The sequence below is a fragment of the Mytilus trossulus genome, chromosome 2 (assembly GCF_036588685.1).
Source record: "Mytilus trossulus isolate FHL-02 chromosome 2, PNRI_Mtr1.1.1.hap1, whole genome shotgun sequence".
Lineage (NCBI taxonomy): Eukaryota > Metazoa > Mollusca > Bivalvia > Mytilida > Mytilidae > Mytilus > Mytilus trossulus.
In genome coordinates, this window is record NC_086374.1 from 42,775,093 (window position 1) to 42,794,928 (window position 19,836).

At 32.7% G+C, this 19,836-nt stretch overlaps 2 protein-coding genes across 2 annotated transcripts; both read left to right on the forward strand.

Annotated features, from left to right (window-relative positions):
• LOC134707298 (mitochondrial calcium uniporter regulator 1-like) lies at window positions 1-2,869 on the forward strand. Its single transcript, XM_063566946.1, has one exon. The coding sequence runs from the start codon at window positions 134-136 to the stop codon at window positions 1,259-1,261; it is 1,128 nt and encodes a 375-aa protein (XP_063423016.1). The 5' UTR covers window positions 1-133; the 3' UTR covers window positions 1,262-2,869.
• An 8,307-nt stretch (window positions 2,870-11,176) lies between these two features.
• Window positions 11,177-15,091, forward strand: LOC134705778 (uncharacterized protein K02A2.6-like). Its single transcript, XM_063564496.1, has one exon. The coding sequence runs from the start codon at window positions 11,177-11,179 to the stop codon at window positions 15,089-15,091; it is 3,915 nt and encodes a 1,304-aa protein (XP_063420566.1).
• Window positions 15,092-19,836: the final 4,745 nt, after the last annotated feature.

Consider the following 19,836-nt stretch of genomic DNA (forward strand, 5'->3'; position numbering starts at 1 on the left):
TGTGTATCAATTTCGTTAAGTAGATTGATTAAGAACCAGATATGATCCTGTTGAAATTTTTTCCATAACTTTTGAATGTCACAAGATCCATAGTTGGTAACTGTATATTGAGGTGACTAAGCTTGTTTAAGTCATGACACAAAGAGTGTTAGGAAGACTTTCTTCTCGAAAGTTAAAATATTTTATCGGAGAAAGATCAAATTCGCTAAATGTAGTCGATTTTAAAAGTCAACACATCTCAGAATTGCATCATTCCAGACATTATGTTGGACGTACAAACCAAAACAAGTCATTTATTATCTCAAAATTAGAAAGTATATTAAAAAGAAAACTGAAAGATACAAGATTAATTTCAAAACGATGTAATTCCTCAAAGTCTGATCCTGTAGATTCAAAGGCTACCCCCATATCCGAACCTCAGAAAATTTCCTTATCTGAATCACAAACAACGATCATTTCCAAACCACAGACACTGGGCAGCAATCCTGCAATATCTGAACCACAGACAATAACAGCAACTACCGCCATATCAGAACCACAGACAATAGCCAGCACTACCAGTACCGCCATATCTAAACCACAGACAACTGCTAGTACCACTGTGAAATTGTCATCCTCTGCTGGTCCAACAAAGGTTTTGACCAAAGCAACAACTTCTAGTTCTTCTCTCCAATCAGAAGAATGGAGATCTATAAATCCTGCAGCAACAAAAGAAGTAAAACTCTTCTATTTTGACACCTTAAGTTTAGCAAACAAGTTTCACAGCAAAGGGTTTTCAAGAGAACAATCAGTTTGCATGGTGGAGGCATTTATTGAGGTTCTTAATACATCAATTGAACATCATACTAAGAACATGGTTACAAAACCCGAACAGGAAATCATGGTGCAACAACTTCTTGCACAGATTGGTGCAGTGAAAAAAGACATGGTTATATTAGAAAAAAGTGAATTTACTATGTTGCGAAATGAAAATCAAATGCAAACTGCAGAAATCCTTCAAATGAAAACTTATGTTTCTGATGAAATATCAAAGCTGAAAGGTCACGTCAAACTAGATATTAATTTAGAAAGGAGTAGGTCAATGGAGGCACATGCAGAAAATGAAAAACAATTGCAAATTGTTCGCAACAAAATTGATACAGATGTTGCTAATTTAAAAACTACATATGAACAATATAGAAATGATATAATAAAGAATACTGTAGGTACTATTGTGTCTTGTACACTAGTGGCATTAGCTGCACTGAGATTAATGGGTTAATATTTAGACAATTAACCAACATACATGTAGCATGCATAAACATGTTTTGGTTTTTTTTCAATGATGAAAAACAAAGATCCAAAATTTTATAAATCTCAGATTTCCTAAGCTTTTGAATCAATATATGGTAGGTCATAATAGTATTAGTAATGACAAAAAATGTTTGATTTGATTGATATTTTATCCCTCTGTCATAATTTTACAGTGAAATTTTCATTATTGTATCAACCTCTAGTTGAAAAAAAAAAATCTTTTCAGAATAAAATATGCTGCCTGAAGATACATGTACATGTATATTGGAACTGAAAACTGTATTTGGCAATTATTTTTGTATGGCAGATGGATGATCATAGTGGATAATATAAAATGTCCTTTAATCTATTTGTTTTACAATGATTCATTCATATGATCCATCCAAGGTTATTTTTACATTACTTCATGTACATTCTGTGGAAAAATTTTAAGTTTAAAACTTTTTTCCTGAAGGAGAGCTAGAGTTATCTCTCTTTTGTTGTTGAATTTTGAGAATCTATATAATTAATAATTAAAGATTTACAGATTTTCCTTCTTTTTTTTTTGTGTATACCACATGGCATGCCAGCCAAATGGTTCACCACTAGTTTACTATAGTGTAGATGAAACTTTATGTAATAAGGGGTGAAACAATTTTTAAAATTCTACCCAGTTTAAAACATGTACAATGTAATTATCTCAAGTGATGGTTTTGTCTGTTAGTTAATGATTATCATTTTTAGTTGTTACACATTTATATTGTTTTCTATGAAGTGAAAATACATCTTTTGAACTGAAGTCTTATGGATTTTCTGTCCTTCAGCACAAATCAAAGTCATAAACCTTTTTTTTTTTTTTTTTAGATATGTTGTTTTTATAGCTTTATGTAAACTTGTCTACTTGGAAAGCTTACGGGTCTACAAATTTTACTAGACCATTCATATTATTCTAGACAAAAGTACCTTGTGTATACCCTGTTTTTAAAATATTAAATATCAGTACTTTTTTAAACAAGCATGAACATTGTGGAGCTAGCCTCTATGAAAATCCAACACGAGTTCAAACTTTTCTACATTATATGAACTTTTGTATGGCTTGTCAATCTCATCATATCCATATTTTCAACAGACTTGTTAATTTACTGTTTGTTATCATTATTATACAAATTAACTTGAATATGTATTTGTAATTTTGTATGATGCATGTTTGTTTTAATATCTTTATAAAAAAAATTATATTGGCTAGGCCAATAACAAAAATCAGAGATGTTATCCAACAATATTTTTTTTATTGTGATCGTTGGGTGGGCATGTAATTTTTTCTAAATATTTGTAAAAGGTATTGCAAAATAAAAGAAACTAGCTAGATATCAAATTAAAATAATTTTCTCTGAAACATAGGGTCAGCTGGCCATGAATAAGAATTTTTTATTATGACTGGTTGTGCTTTAAACAAGTCTATATAATTGTGTACAAGTTTATGTAAAAGGAGCAGGGTTACAGAGGGCATTGATATTCTTGTTTTTTTCTTCTGTGAACTACAATACATGTTTACTCTGTGATTTATTTATGCAAATAAATGATATTATATTTACCAGTTTAATATTTTTTACTTGTAGCTTACTTTAATACAACTGTTTTATAATTTCTTGTTATGACTGGCCTTTATTTGTTTTTGAAAGTCTTGTTTGACCCTACACGTATGGTCGGACCATATGAGTATTATACTCGTTTGGTTATTAACGGGCCGGACCATATAGGTTTTTTTTTTAAATAATATATGCAATAGCTAACGTTTAAATAATGCAATAAACTTTATTTAAAAAAAAATTATGGGGACATAAAAATGTATTAATTTTACAATTCAAAGGCTACATCTACATTAAATATAGATGCCACAGTCCGTTGATCTTAGTTTTAATCACTAATTGTATTCTGGCATGTATGCTTAGAATGACATTTACTTCCACACAGTACCATAACTTTCCTGCATTTGCACATATGGGTTGTGCACGAGCCTTTTTCGGTTACACATTTTGTTTGCGAATGACAAGCTAGTTTTCAGTTTGCAGCTGCATGAAGTGATATCAAGGTTTCGGGCCATTCCAATGTATCTACTGTGTTTCTAAGCAGCCGTAGATCTCCAATATCGTAACATAACTGCAGTACATCATATTCACATATCAAATTAAATAAACTATTGTCCTTGCTGGTGATGTCCTTTACTTTACATAATAAACGTGGTAAATCACTAGACCCGGTATATGTAAAGTAACAAAAAATCCTTTTACCAAATGTGCATTTGATTTTAACATCTTCCTATTGTACTTACAAATAGTGAGTGAAATAAACTGTGTGAAACTGCTTATTCTATTCAATCCATCTTTTTTATTATTGATATAACTTTCTTAATTTGTTTTTAAGTGTATGGATCTCTCTGAAATAATACCACAAGTTTTCATACTTTTAGGTTATGGCTCAAACCGTTTAGGAATAGGGTTAAAAAAGGGGGGAAACAAGGGTCCCTTGGTTAAGGACAATTAAGACAATTTTAAAGCAGTGGGAGAGAGGTAATCCAAAAGTAATTCAAACATTTTATATTGAACAACCTCCCTTACACTGCTTTAAAATTATGTATAAAGAAATACTGTATTTTCTTGAGGTGGTTAGCTGTCAGTTTACTTTAAGAAGTTTATACTAGTAAGTAATGCTGATGTATTTATTTTCTTTTAAGTCTTTTAAATTAAAAGATGTATTTAAATGGGTAATTATTGTTGCATCTCCAATAGAAATTCTGACCATAAATTGAAGGAAAGAATTATTTTTGGAAAAAGGGTGGGGAAGGTGAGAAAAAAAATTGGGAAGGGATGATACAATTAATTTTTTTCGAGTTGGGGTAAATATGCAACAGTACAGTGATTTGTATAAAATGAAAATAAATGGGGTAATTTGTTTTGGAGTAGTCAATTTGCAACAGCCATAGTATGAGTATATTACCAATTCTAAGTTCAACTACAGTTGTTCTGAGTCCAAAACCTATTATGTGTCGAATATTTAATTACAATCAAAATTAAAACCTGTAGCCACAACGGTTCAGGGTTGGACCTCTGGTCGTATTTAATTATTTGTCTCTCCTAGGATGAAAGTTGGATTATGAGAGATATATAGGGATTACTAATTGAGCGGTTTACTAGTAAATTGTTTATATTTCAGAAGGTAGAATAGTCCTTATTTGACGAAGGTTCCCTCAGTCATATATACATGTATATAATAAGAAGATGTGGTATGAGTGCCAATGAAACAACTCTTCATCCAAATCATATTTGTAAAAGTTAACCCTTATTGGTCAAAGTACGGTCTTCAACACAGAGTTTTAGCTCACACTGAACTGCTATCTATAAAGGTCCCAAAAATTACTAGTAATTTAAAACCCTTCAAATGGGAAAACCAACGGTCTAATCTATATAAAAAAATGAGAAACACTAACGAACCACATCAACAAATGACAATTACTGAACTTTAGATTCTAGCCTTAATTAGAACGGGTTCAAACAAATGCAGTAGGTTTAAACGTTTTAAAAATGGCATGTACCAACCTTTACGCTTATCTAACACCATAGTGTAACATCACAACACAGAAATGTAATAAGGGGTTAGATGTTAAAACAAATTTAGAAAAACTACCATAGCCTTGAACAAATGTTGCAAAATATGTCCATTGTTCTGCGCCTCATTTTCATGGTTCTAGGGCAGAAAAAAAGTCATGTCAATTTCTCGTTGTGATGAGTAAATAGGATAACTATATTTGGTATATGGATTTCTTGCAACGTATTCATGTTGTTGGCCTCCGTTAAATACTTGGTTTCTCATGTCATACGTCAGAGATAAAATTCAGTACATTACCGAAAAGACAGTAACTGACAAAAACGGGCGATATTTACTAAACTCTTCAATAAGGAGGTATACAATTGTTAATAGACAGACGAAGTTCACCCAAGTTAGGAGACAGAGACATATTATATGAAAGATACAAGTTAATACAGGTAATTAACACTTACCCCAAACCTACACAAAAGAGATGATAATAATACACCTTACACTTGATATTCATAACAGAAAACACAAACCGTTATGTAGTACAAATTAAATTTAGATCTATCATCTGAGACTACACTCTACAGTACTAGTTTACACTACAAACTTTGCTTTTGTTTGAAGTTCTTTAAAATCCTCAAATTGAGAAATGTTGTTTGATTTGCAGAGTCCTTTCTGAAAATGTGCATTCAGTGTAATTGTTTTGTTATTATCTTGCAATAAAGAATAATGGATACTTATATAACTTTTTTAGCTCACCTGGCATAGCCATGTGAGCCTATGCCATCACTTGGCGTTCATCGTCGTCCGTTGTCTGTCGTCGTCCGTTGTCTGTCGTCGTCCGTTGTCTGTTGTCGTCGTCGTAAACTATTTCAAGAATATTCTCCTCTGAAACTACTAGGCCAAATACTTCCAAACTTTAACTGAATGTTCCTTAGGGTATCTAGTTTTTTTATCTACTCACATCTATTCAAAATATTTTCAACTTTAAAAAAATATATTGACTATATTCGATATTACAAAAAAAAACACAGACAAGTGTTATAGAAGCCTCTGATGTTAATAAAATGTACCTGGAAAAAAATACAATCACAACCATTTTCGTATCAACTTAAAATATTTCATCTTTCTGGTACTCCAAATATATTCACACTTACCTGTTGTCATCCATCATTGATACTTTTTACAAATTTGATTTATACTAATTAAAAGTCTCTATAGTTTATTCCTTATAATTTATTATGGGGCCTGATCGAGTTTGGACGGATCGACCTGGGCCGGATTGACTTGGGGCTGAATGGGTTTGGGGCCAGAACAACCGAATACCACTACAATAACATGTATACAAGGAAGAAGTGACAGTGGATAATTATGAGAAAATTATATAAAAAGAAAAGAGAGGCATATAAATCATTACAGAAATCAAGTACCTTTTAATAATGAGTTTGTCACCAACTAACATTCATTAAAACAAGTTATATGATGAAGAAGGTAATATGTTGTTCAATGGACTTTTTTTTTAATGAGGTTATCTCTCACGTTGTTAGTTATAGGATGAACATTTTAAAAGGAAGTGTTGTTCATCTCCAATGTCTCCACTGTTGCAGCAAAGACATACTCTACTCTGCTTTGGTATTTTTATACATCACCCTCTTTCAATAAATAAAGTATGAGCACTATATATTAAACCTTAATTTACATAATGTTGATCTATCACATTTGGATTTACATTGATCAACATACAAGGGTCTTTTATTTGGTTTATATAGTATATTAAAAAAGTATAATTTTTTATTTTGATTGATGTCAGCTAGTCTCTTGCTCCTGGAAGGCTATATCATTGATTCTCTCAATTATATGCTAAGGACTTCATAGCTCAAAACAATTATACATTTGGTATTGACTTGATTTTTTAAGATTTTTTTTATTCAGTTTTACAAGCTCCTATTGCAATATTCTCTCAGAAAATACTTTTAACATAAAACCTCATGTATTAACATATATATATTTGTACTAACACATTGTATGGCAGATAAAATAAAGAGTTGCTTTGGTTTCTATATTGACAATTATCATGATTATCAATGATTGATTTTTATACGACCGCAAATTTTGAAAAAATTTTCGTCGTATATTGCTATCACGTTGGCGTCGTCGTCGTCGTCGTCGTCGTCGTCGTCGTCGTCGTCGTCCGTCGTCGTCGTCCGAATACTTTTAGTTTTCGCACTCTAACTTTAGTAAAAGTGAATAGAAATCTATGAAATTTTAACACAAGGTTAATGACCACAAAAGGAAGGTTGGTATTGATTTTGGGAGTTTTGGTCCCAATATTTTAGGAAAAAGGGGCCAAAAAGGGCCCAAATAAGCATTTTCTTGGTTTTCGCGCTATAACTTTAGTTTAAGTAAACAGAAATCTATGAAATTTTGACACAAGGTTTATGACCACAAAAGAAAGGTTGGGATTGATTTTGGGAGTTTTGGTTTCAACAGTTTAGGAATTAGGGGCCAAAAAAGGGCCCAAATAAGCATTATTCTTGGTTTTCGCACAATAACTTTAGTTTAAGTTAATAGAAATCAATGAAATTTAAACACAATGTTTATGACCACAAAAGGAAGGCAGGTATTGATTTTGGGAGTTAAGGTCCCAACAGTTTAGGAATTAGGGGCCAAAAAGGGACCCAAATAAGCATTTTTCTTGGTTTTTGCACCATAACTTTAGTATAAGTAAATAGAAATCTATGAAATTTAAACACAAGGTTTATGACCATAAAAGGAAGGTTGGTATTGATTTTGGGAGTTTTGGTCCTAACAATTTAGGAAAAAGGGGCCCAAAGGGTCCAAAATTAAACTTTGTTTGATTTCATCAAGAATTGAATAATTGGGGTTCTTTGATATGTGGAATCTAACTGTGTATGTATATTCTTAATTTTTGGTCCCATTTTTAAATTGGTCTACATTAAGGTCCAAAGGGTCCAAAATTAAACTTAGTTTGATTTTGTCAAAAAATTAATCGGTTGGGTTCTTTGATAAGCTGAATCTAAAAATGTATTTAGATTCTTGATTATTGGCCCAGTTTTCAAGTTGGTCCAAATCGGGGTCCAAAATTAAACTTTGTTTGATTTCATTAAAAATTGAATAAATGGGGTTCTTGGTATGCCAAATCTAACTGTGTATGTAGATTCTTCATTTTTGGTCCTGTTTTCAAATTGGTCTACATTAAAGTCCAAAGGGTCCAAAATTAAACTTAGCTTGATTTTAACAAAAATTGAAATCTTGGGGTTCTTTGATATGCTGAATCCAAACATGTACTTAGATTTTTTATTATGGGCCCAGTTTTCAAGTTGGTCCAAATCAGGATCTAAAATATTATATTAAGTATTGTGCAATAGCAAGTCTTTTCAATTGCACAGTATTGCACAATGGCAAGAAATATCTAATTGCACAATATTGTGAAATAGCAATATTTTTTTTTAATAAGAGTTATCTTTCTTTGTCCATAATAGTAAGCAAGAAATATCTAATTGCACAATATTGTGAAATAGCAATATTTTTTTTTAATTGGAGTTATCTTTCTTTGTCCAGAATAAACTCAAATCTTTGTTATATACAATGTATATTCACTTTTTACTACCAACTGATAAATTAGAATAATCTTTACCATTCAGTGATAACAAGCAGTTTTTTTACATCTTAATATTTTATGATGTATTTAAATGAGTAGTTATTGTTGCAAACTCCATTAGAATATTTTAATTGAGATTAGTTTTGGAATAAGGGAAAGGGGGATATGATTAAAAAAATTGGGTTCAATTTTCTCATTTGAAATTTCATAAATAAAAAGAAAATTTCTTCAAACATTTTTTTTGAGAGGAATAATATTCAACAGCATAGAGAATTGCTCTAAGAGAAAACAAAAATTTTAATTTCATTAGAACACATTCATTCTGTGTCAGAAACCTATGCTGTGTCAACTATTTAATCACAATCCAAATTTAGAGCTGAATCCAGCTTGAATGTTGTGTCCATACTTGCCCCAACCGTTCAGGGTTCAACCTCTGCGGTCGTATAAAGCTGCGCCCTGCGGAGCATCTGGTTAAAATTGTCTGATTATCTCTTAAATGTGTTTAAACATTGCTCAATTCTTGTTTCATAAAAATTAATCATAATATGGAATGTCAAACAACAACAATGTCTGTAAAATGAAAATGATTTCTTACAAAAATATAAAATAAAATAAAAAGTTGTACCTGTGTGCCGGGCCTTGATAACTTTCACAAGTTTAGGGAAACCAACATCCATTTTTTATTATGGCTCAACTATACAGGTAGGATTGCTAATGAGATTTTGCATATTTGGGGTGCACAATATGTAGATGTGCTTATTACATTTTTGTCAAATTTTAAGTTTTTTCTTATTAAAAATCTTAAATCTTATAAATCATAAATTTTGTGAAACTTATTTTGTGGTAGAATTATAATGGAAATTTACATACACATGTATGATACAGTCTATTCCTAAATGACGCATAATTTGTAAAATTTGCTTGTAAACAAAATTTTGGTGCAAAAAAAATGGATTTATTATCTGTCGGGCATCTTTTTAAAATGAAACCAAAGTAAGCAAATTGAAGATTCTTGGTTTTTGAAATAAATTGTTAGCTAACTATTCTTTTCCCATCTTTTATACTGACTACCTAACTATAGCAAGCTGTGCCTTTAAAATCCTGTGCTAGTACAACAATATTTAAGATTTTAAGATAAATGTACAACTCTTATATACGTTATTATGTTGGCTCTTATTGATTAGGTGTAATGAATGACAATACAGCCTGGGTTCCAAGATGCCTTCAAAATCCTGAGGTAGATGACCAGAAGAAATGGATGAAAGGATGGGTTGAGAGTGAGGAAGACCTCCAGACAGTACTAGAGGCTCATAGAAGAGCATCTCTAAGTACCTTTGTGACATGGTAATATTGAATAAAATAAAGTATATTAATATAGAGAAAAAAATTAAACCCGGAATATGTCAAAAAGACAATTATTGCAAACGGATTAAAGAGTATGAAACAGTTCAAGGACAACAATGGGCCTAATCAATGCAGCAACAAATTCCTCCACCAAAACAATCATGTATACTAGCTAAGTTCAGCAGACTGGAACCCACATTAAACACCAAAACTACAAATGAACCAAAATTTTGAAAAAAAAATCTAACAAGAGGATCCTGTCAGATCTCAACTCTCACCTTATACCCTAGATTATATTGAATGAAAAAACAAACATTCAGCAAATTTAACCATTTAAGGTATTAACAAAAGCTTTGAGTCAAATGTTCAAAAGGTAAGAAATAGTAAAAGCAGGCCAAATTTCAGCGAAGGATTATACTAAATCTTTGCCATTTCTTTTGACCTATAATTAAGATTCTTTATATTCTGTAGACTCTGACACTGACCAATATTTCAATTGCAGATTGTCCAAAATAGAAAAAAGTTTTATTTATGAATGCATATAGCCTTTCAATACCATACTTGCTTTAGTTCATATAAGCTAGTTTCAACAGCAGTTTTCTTGCATATTATTACCTCCTTACTTTTATATTGAAAGGATTTCTACATACAATATGTGCATTTTATCATTGTATACTAGGTTAGATGACTCAAAGAAAAAGAAAAAACCAGAGAGAAGGATTCTATGGAAATATGGAGATGTCGACATACACAAAGGCAGTATGCCATTCTCTGTAAAAAGAACTATAATGTAAACCTGCCAATATGGAAAGCCAAGAAGAAAAAGTAGCAATGAAAACATGGCCTATTTTATGCTCACTTGGCCTTAAAGGCCAGGTGAGATTTTCTCATCACTTGGTGTCCGACATGGCTGTCAGTTATCGTCGTTGTACATCATTTTAACTTTAACAAATATCTTCTACCCTGAAACCACTTATACAAATTTAACCAAATTTGGCCAGAGTCATCATTATGCTATTTAGTTAAAAAAATGTGTCTGATGACCCCATCTGTAATATTGTAACTTTCATCCATTCATAAATATCTATACAGTTCAGAGTTCACGCACGTGTTTTGTTGATGGACATAGCAGATAAGGTCGCGTCTTATTGCTTTATGTATTTGTGTTGATTAGTTAGCTCTAGCATTATATTAAAGTATGTTAATCAGTACACATGGCTTGTCTCTCACTTAATATATATAGGCTACCAACGTTACATTGGCGACGAGGATAAAAACAAAAGTTGGAAATGTTAAAAATGTATTTTTATGGATTTATTATTTAGTGACACTGATAATTAAACCATGGCTATATCTTTGCCAAATTTTCCGAGTTTTCCGGTACATGAGAACAATGCTGAAATAAGGTGGCGTAAATGGATAAGTAGACTTGAAAATTTATTCATTGGATTAAACATAAAGGACAGCAAACGACAAAGAGCACTCTTGCTACATTACGCTGTAGAAGATGTTAACGAAGTCTTTGATACCCTTGATAATACAGGAGAAGACTTTGATGCCGCTAAACAGAAGTTAACCGCTTACTTTGCTCCGAAAAAGAACACAGAATACGAGATTTACAAATTTAGACAAGCCAAACAAACATCTGATGAAACTATCGACAGTTTTCATACACGATTACGCCAGCTAGCTGCAAACTGTGAATTTACTGAAACATCTAAAGAAGTGAAATCGCAAATAATCCAAGGTTGTCATTCAACTAGACTTAGACGAAAGGCTCTTCGAGAAGACACGACCCTTGAAGGATTAATTTCATCAGCTAGAGCGTTAGAACTTTCCGAAAAACAGGCAACGGAAATTGAACAATCAGACAAACAATCCGCAAATGCTGTTAGAAAAGGAGTTGGAAAACGTAGAAACGGACCACGATTTCTACAGACACAAACTGACCAAAACGTAAAGAAAAAGACTACTTGCAGAAATTGTGGAGGTGATTTTCCACATGCAAACAAGTGTCCGGCTTTTGGAAAAAGTTGCAACTCATGTAAAAAACTGAATCATTTCGCTTCTGTATGTAGATCCAAACGTATGGATGGAACTAGCACTTTTAAAAGAAAAGTAAACAAAGTTGACAATTACGAACATGATGATGATCGTGATAGCAGTTCTGACAATTGTTACGTTTTTGGATTACGTGAAAATACTGTGAATAAAGTACAGAAAGGACAACCGAAAATCAACGTGAAAATCAACAATTCTAATGTGGATATTTTAATTGATACAGGATCAAGTATTAATGTTATTGATGAAAGCACATTCGAGAACATCAAGTGTAAACCCAAACTTTCTCACGCTGACACTAAAGTCTTCGCATATGGATCAGATAAAAACTTGAAATTAATGGGAAAATTTCACGCTACAATAGAGACTGACCATAAAATAACAACCGCACCGGTGTATGTGATGAAAGGAAGATACGGGAATTTATTGTGCTATGACACATCTGTTGACTTAAGCATAGTGCCAGTCATTTCGGCAGTAGCAGATAAACATGAAATATTATGCAATAAATATAGCGATGTGTTCAATGGAATTGGAAAATTAAAAGATGAAAAAGTGGAAATTCATATTGATGGAAGTATAAAACCAGTAATACAACCACATAGGCGTATACCGTTTCACATTCGAAAGCAGGTAGAAGCAGAACTCGAGAAACTCGAAAAACAGGATATAATAGAAAAGGTGGATGGACCAACACCTTGGGTGTCCCCGATAGTTGTGGCCCCTAAACCGAAAAACAAGAACGAAATTCGACTATGCGTGGATATGAGGGAACCGAACAAAGCTATTTTGCGTTCACGTCATATTACACCAACACTCGATGACATGATCTTGGATTTAAACGGATCTAAAGTATTCTCGAAAATGGACCTTCGAAGTGGATATCATCAATTGGAGTTAAACGAAGAATCCAGGAACATCACAACCTTCACGACACACGTAGGATTACGGAGATATAAACGATTCAGTTTTGGTGTTTCATCAGCCGCAGAGTTATTCCAAAACACACTGAGTAATGCACTTGAAGGATTAGATGGAGTCCGAAATATATCCGATGATATTATCGTATTTGGAAGGAACCAGGACGAACATGATAAACGATTGGAAAAATTATTTGCACGACTTAAAGAGAAGAACTTGACATTGAATAAGGCAAAATGTGAATTTAATAAGAACAAACTTGAATTCTATGGTCATATTTTCAGTGCAGATGGCATATCAGCCGATCCAAGAAAAATAAGCGCTATCAAGAACACGACAATACCGAAAGACGTAAGTGAAATTCGTAGTTTCTTAGCAATGACCAATTATGTAGGACGTTTCATTCCAAATTACTCAACTATTACTGAACCGCTCCGCAGATTAACAAAGCAGAATTCCAAGTGGGAATGGACATCTGAACAACAGGAATCATTTGACAAGCTAAAGAATGAACTTGTTGCTGACCGTGTGATGTCATACTTTGACCCTATCAAAGAAACAATGTTGATAGTAGATGCAAGTCCCGTTGGATTAGCTGGATTATTAACACAAAATGGAAAAATAATCGCATACGCAAGCCGATCATTGACAGACGTTGAAACACGCTATTCGCAAACAGAAAAGGAAGCATTAGCAATTGTATGGGCAATTGAACATTTTCACCTTTATTTGTACGGACAATCATTTACATTGGTATCCGATCACCAACCGCTTGAAACTATATTCAACAGTCCAAAGGCAAAAACACCAGCACGAATTGAAAGATGGAGATTAAGATTACAGGGATATAATTTCAAAGTACAGTATAAACCAGGAAAGGTGAACGCAGTTGATTATTTATCAAGACATCCGACACCGAATACATCAATCGCATGTAAACATTCTCAATTAGCTGAAGAATATGTCCGATATTTAACTGACAACGCTGTGCCGAAGGCAATGACCCTTAATGAGATAGCTGAAAGTACACAAAAAGATAAAGATCTACAAACTGTTATTACTGCATTAAAATCAAACAGGTGGGACAAGTATGAGAGTAATACGCTAGATACATTCTCAAGATTAAGATACGAATTAACAATCGTTCCCGTTAATGATATGGAGATCATACTGCATGATAATAGAATCGTCATTCCGAAAGATTTACAGATGCGTGTAATTGACCTTGCACATGAAGGACACCAGGGCATAGTACGTACAAAACAGTTGTTACGTGAAAAGGTATACTTCCCTGGAATAGACAAACTAGTAGAACAAACGTGTAAATCATGTATACCATGTTTAGCGTCAACCCCGAAAAATGTTTTCGAACCGTTACAAATGTCTGAGATACCGAATAATGTATGGGAGAATCTCAGCATGGACTTTTGTGGACCATTTCCGAATGGATATTACGTTATGGTAATAATTGATGAATACTCAAGGTATCCTGTAATAGAAACCTTAACCAGTTTAACCGCAAAATCTGTCATACCTCTATTAGACAAAACTTTCTCAATTTTTGGAATACCGAAAGAACTGAAAACAGACAACGGACCGCCGTTTAATTCAGGAGAGTTCCGAAATTTTGCAGATAACATGGGCTTTAAGCACCGCAAAATAACTCCGTTATGGCCTCGCGCTAACGCGGAAAGTGAAAGATTCATGAGAACTATAGGGAAAGCAATTCGTGCAGCTCAAACGGAACATCGCAGTTGGAAGCAAGAAATACACACATTTCTTCGCAATTATAGAGCAACACCACACTCAGCAACTAACGTGTCCCCGGCAGAACTTTTATTTGGAAGGAAGATCAATACAAAAATGCCGAACATTTCAAAAAATAACCAAGCCGACAGTGAAGTCCGAAAAGAAGACCACAAGAACAAAATTAAAATGAAAACATACTTCGAGAAAAAACATTCAGTAAAAGTACCCGATTTTACCGTAGGAGATACCGTACTAGTTAAACAGGAAAAGAAAGATAAACTATCTACCCCGTACAATCCTCAACCATTAACAATCAAGAATAAAAAGGGTAGTATGATTACGGCAACGAACGAACAACAAAAAGATATCACTCGAAATTCGTCACATTTCAAAAAGGTTGGAAAATCTAACATAATGACTGATGAGGAAATAGAAGAAATCATTGATGATGACATACCAAACACACCATTGAAAAGATCATCACGAGAAAAACAAACACCGAAACATCTCGATGATTATGTGCGTTAAAGAGCTGTGTTACAGGCATAATAATCCTGTGCTCTTTCTGATGTATCAGTTAGGTTTGATGTTGATTTATATGTTTGTGAATTTATGATACAAATCAATTTTGTGGAATTTACTATTCACACTCGTAATGATAGCCTTATCAGATTGATCAGACGATCCACTTATTATATTGACATTACAGTACGCGTACCGAATAATTTACATTTATCACAGACTATAAAGTTCTAATTTTCTATTGATACAATTTTATGCTTCTTATCACTTAATTTGTTTACACAGACAGTTAAAGATTTTATGACTACACAGACAGTAATATGATTAATTAAAGTAGAACTTTAATCTGAGAAAAGAAGAGATGTAATATTGTAACTTTCATCCATTCATAAATATCTATACAGTTCAGAGTTCACGCACGTGTTTTGTTGATGGACATAGCAGATAAGGTCGCGTCTTATTGCTTTATGTATTTGTGTTGATTAGTTAGCTCTAGCATTATATTAAAGTATGTTAATCAGTACACATGGCTTGTCTCTCACTTAATATATATAGGCTACCAACGTTACACCATCTGCCAACAACCATGGCTGACATGGATGAAGATAAAACATAGGGGTATAATCCATTGTGTGGCTCATATCTTTAAGTGCATTTCTTTAAGAAAATAAATTCAAATTAAAAAAAAATGCACCTACTCTTTCTCAGATTTTTAAAGCGTATTGTACTACAAGTGAGACAAATAATATCAAAATTATAGAAGCTTCTACTTGCTCTAACTCAAAATATTGACAACTTTGTGATAAGGGGGTAAAAAATTTAGTTTGTCAGCTTCAGACGTACTAAAACTGGACCTTTTTTTAACTGGACCAAATCACTAATTTACATAAAGATTCGGTGCCCAATTTTTTTTAAAATGTAATTTCACCCCCCTACTTAGTATTTCATGCATTACATATTTAGAAATTAATTGGGAAAGTGTATAAAAAAAATTGCAAGTTATACACTGTAACACTAAGGACACCAAAGGAGGATAACTGTGTCCTTGGATCTCCTGCTTGCATTTTTTCATGTATCAATTGTAAACAAAAATATAAGGTGAGCGAAACAGGCTGAGCTTGAAGCCTCTAGTTTATATGGTATGAAAAGAAAACAATAAACTGATTTATATTGCAACTAGTCCAGTTTATTTCCTAAATATAGTAACATAGCTTTATTTTGTATAATTTCAATTTCATTTGGAACACTTTCTCAACAATCGGGTGTCCATTCAGGGATTGAAATAAGTTGGACATTTGTGTTACAATTTAAAAAGCTATCAGTGTATTAGTTAAGTTGCAGTATAAAAACAATATAAGGTCAATGTCATAAAAGTATAAACTTATTTGTATTTAGTGCAAAAATGTTGAAGGGCTTTTTAGAATGTTGCTCTTCACCATTTTCTCAGCCTCATACAAAAAACTTTATATTTTTCTGTCATTGTCCTTATATTGTATATTTATTTGAATATTGAATGGTTATCTTAATCAATATAATACTACAGCATTAAAAAAAATTAATTGATTGAATAGTAGAGTGGAGGGGAGGACACTTTTTTCAATATTTTTGCTGTCTGTGCGTATTTATTGTTGCTTTCCATTCTATTTTCACATCAACTATTACTGTATGATAAAAATCAGTTATTTATCATATCAATAAGTTTTTGCTATTTACAAATTTATAGTTCTTACAAGGATTTGTATAGTAAGAAGGTCTTACTATAAAAATCCTTGGTTCTTATTATTAAAAAAGAAATGTCTGAATTCTTGTATTTATGTGTTTACTCAAGTTTAAATAAACAGGCAATCTATAAAAATTTTAAATATTGTTTATGGTTAATTATCTAAGATTTGAAATGGACGCATTCATGCTAAAAAAAGAAAGAAAAAAGATGATTAGATTAAAAGAGAAAAGGCCATGATTTTGCCTTTCATAAACTGATTACTAGGTTATGTGATCTTTTATAAATTAAAGTGGTTTCTTGATAAACATATTATTTGAACATTTTCTTTACTGTTCATTTCTTTTACAGGTTTTTCAATAAGTTATTCTGTTGCTTAAAAGACTTTGTGTGTTTTAGAATGAAGAGAATGATCACCAGTACATTAAAAAAAATTATTCCTGATACAAACAACCAAAAAGGTTGGTAGTGAGGCCAAACTTGTAGTAAGATATATTACCAGGTGAGTAAATTGTATGTTTTTTTTTATATTTGTCAGATATCATGTGACAGTACAGCTAATTAAATGTCAGATTTCTAGGATAACAGAATGAAAACCAGAAACCAAATACCTGTGCTTTGATAAAGCAATAAATATAAAACTAATACCATGCAGCAATAACACTATCAATTGATTTAATTCCTACCTGAACATTGGATAAGCACCCCAAGCATGTCACAGAGTCAAACATATTTGCGAATACTCAAACTTCCATCAGAGTGTTGCATAAGGTACAACTCTATGATTTCAGATTCCTGGCTTTGAAGGCATAAAACTTTGCTCAGTGCTCAGAGCACAAAAATCATGCTTGAAACATGAAATCCAGCAATTTGATTGGTTGATTTTCGAGTCTTGAGTACAAAAATCATGCTCGAAAGTTTTATGACCGTGAGGCCTGGGGTTGAAGTCATAAAACTTTGCTCAGTGCTCGGAGCACAAAAATCATGCTCGAAACATGAAATACAGTATTTTGATTGGTTGAATCTCGAGTCTGAGTACAAAAATCGTTCTCGAAAGTTTTATGACCGCAAGGCCAGGACTTATCACAGGATGTATAGATTAGTTTTAAGAGCGGCATTATATTTTGGTATCATGTGTGTAATATCTGCAAATGATATTGCTAAACCAGCAGCTTAGATATATGATACGGTTCTGGTGTCAATTTTGCAAATGTATTATATACAACTCGTCTAAACATCAACCCAACAATGTTAGATCTGTAAATTTGCTTTCGCAAATTTTTGGTTCTTCCCTCGCTGGGATTCGAACCCATGCTACTGTGATATCGTGACACCAAATCGCCTGCACTGCAGCCGTCCCGCTAGACCACACGACCACCTGGGCTCTCAAAAAAAGAGCTTTCGGTGGGCATGTGTTACCTTTCCACGTCAGTTTTAATCTAGCGGCGTACTACAGTACATGATATATAAGGCATGAAGATGTTATTGTTACAGATCAGCTAAATTATCTATAATAAAGGATCCTACAAATTAATGTAAGATACAGTCACATATATATATATATATGTACAACTCGTCTAAAAATCAACACAACAATGATAGATCTGTGAATTTGCTTTCGCAATTTTTTTGTTCTTCCCTCGCCAGGATTCTATATATACAAAAATATATTGATAACAGATTCTGTGACATATACTAGGAATCTGGTGTCTGCATGTTATGTAAGTATGGCTGTCTACAACACAGTGACATCAGATTCCTTGACATATTACAGGAATCTGGTGTCAGCTGTGTATATATGGCTGTCTATAACACACTGACATCAGATTCCTTGACATATTACAGGAATCTGGTGTCAGTTGGCTATATATGGCTGTCTATAACACAGTGACATTATATTCCTGGAAATATTACAGAAATCTGGTGTCAGTTGTCTATGTATTGCTGTTTATAACACAGTGACATCAGATTCCTGGACATATTACAGGAATCTGGTGTTAGTTATGTATGTATGGCTGTCTATGTCAGAGTGACATCAGATTCCTTGACATATAACAGGAAGCTGGTGTCAGTTGTCTATATATTGCTGTTTATAACACAGTGACATCAGATTCTTTTAAATACCGTATTACAGGAATCTGATGTCAGCTGTCTATATATTGCTGTCTATAACACAGTGACATCAGATTCTTTAAATATTACAGGAATCTGGTGTCAGCTGTCTATAAATGGCTGTTTATAACACAGTGACATCAGATTCCTTGAAATATTACAGGAATCTGGTGTCTGTAATGTATGTATGTATAGCTGTTTAAATCACAGTGACATTAGATTCCTTGACATATTACAGGAATCTGGTGTCAGCTGTCTATATATGGCTGTCTCTATCACAGTTACATCAGATTCTTGTAAATATTACAAGAATCTGGTGTCTGTTGTCTATATATTGCTATTTATGTTACAGTGACATCAGATTCCTTGAAATATCACAAATCATTTCATGCCCAAAGGAACCTTTATTAGTTTATAACACCATTGCAATATTTCTTTCTGTAGACCTACAAACAGATGTGACATGTGTGCTCCAGTTTGCGGTTAAGAAATCCTTCGTCTTAGAAAAAGTTAAAGGTATGGATAATTTTTTATTTTTTAATTCCTGCTGAATAGTTAATTTCATTCAAAGAATACATAAGGTAATTACAATATGTTGTTGGTGATCATTACAAACTGGGCTAACTAAGGTAACCAAACCAGTTTCATTGTTTTGATTTTTACATATGTAAAATCATGAAACTTATGTTCTTTGGTCTAGGAGCATCATAATCCCAAACAATGAAAAAAAAACTGACAGCATTTTAATAAAAAAATGTTATGTTTCAAGCCAACAACCTTAAATTCAGGAGATGAATAGTGTTCTGTACCCGGATAAGGTAGTGAAAAACGGTAACCTACAGCTGAAATTTACTTATTTAAAAATTTAACTGTCATATTTTTTCTTTGCACAAGAGTTATTTTTCAGAAAAATATTCCG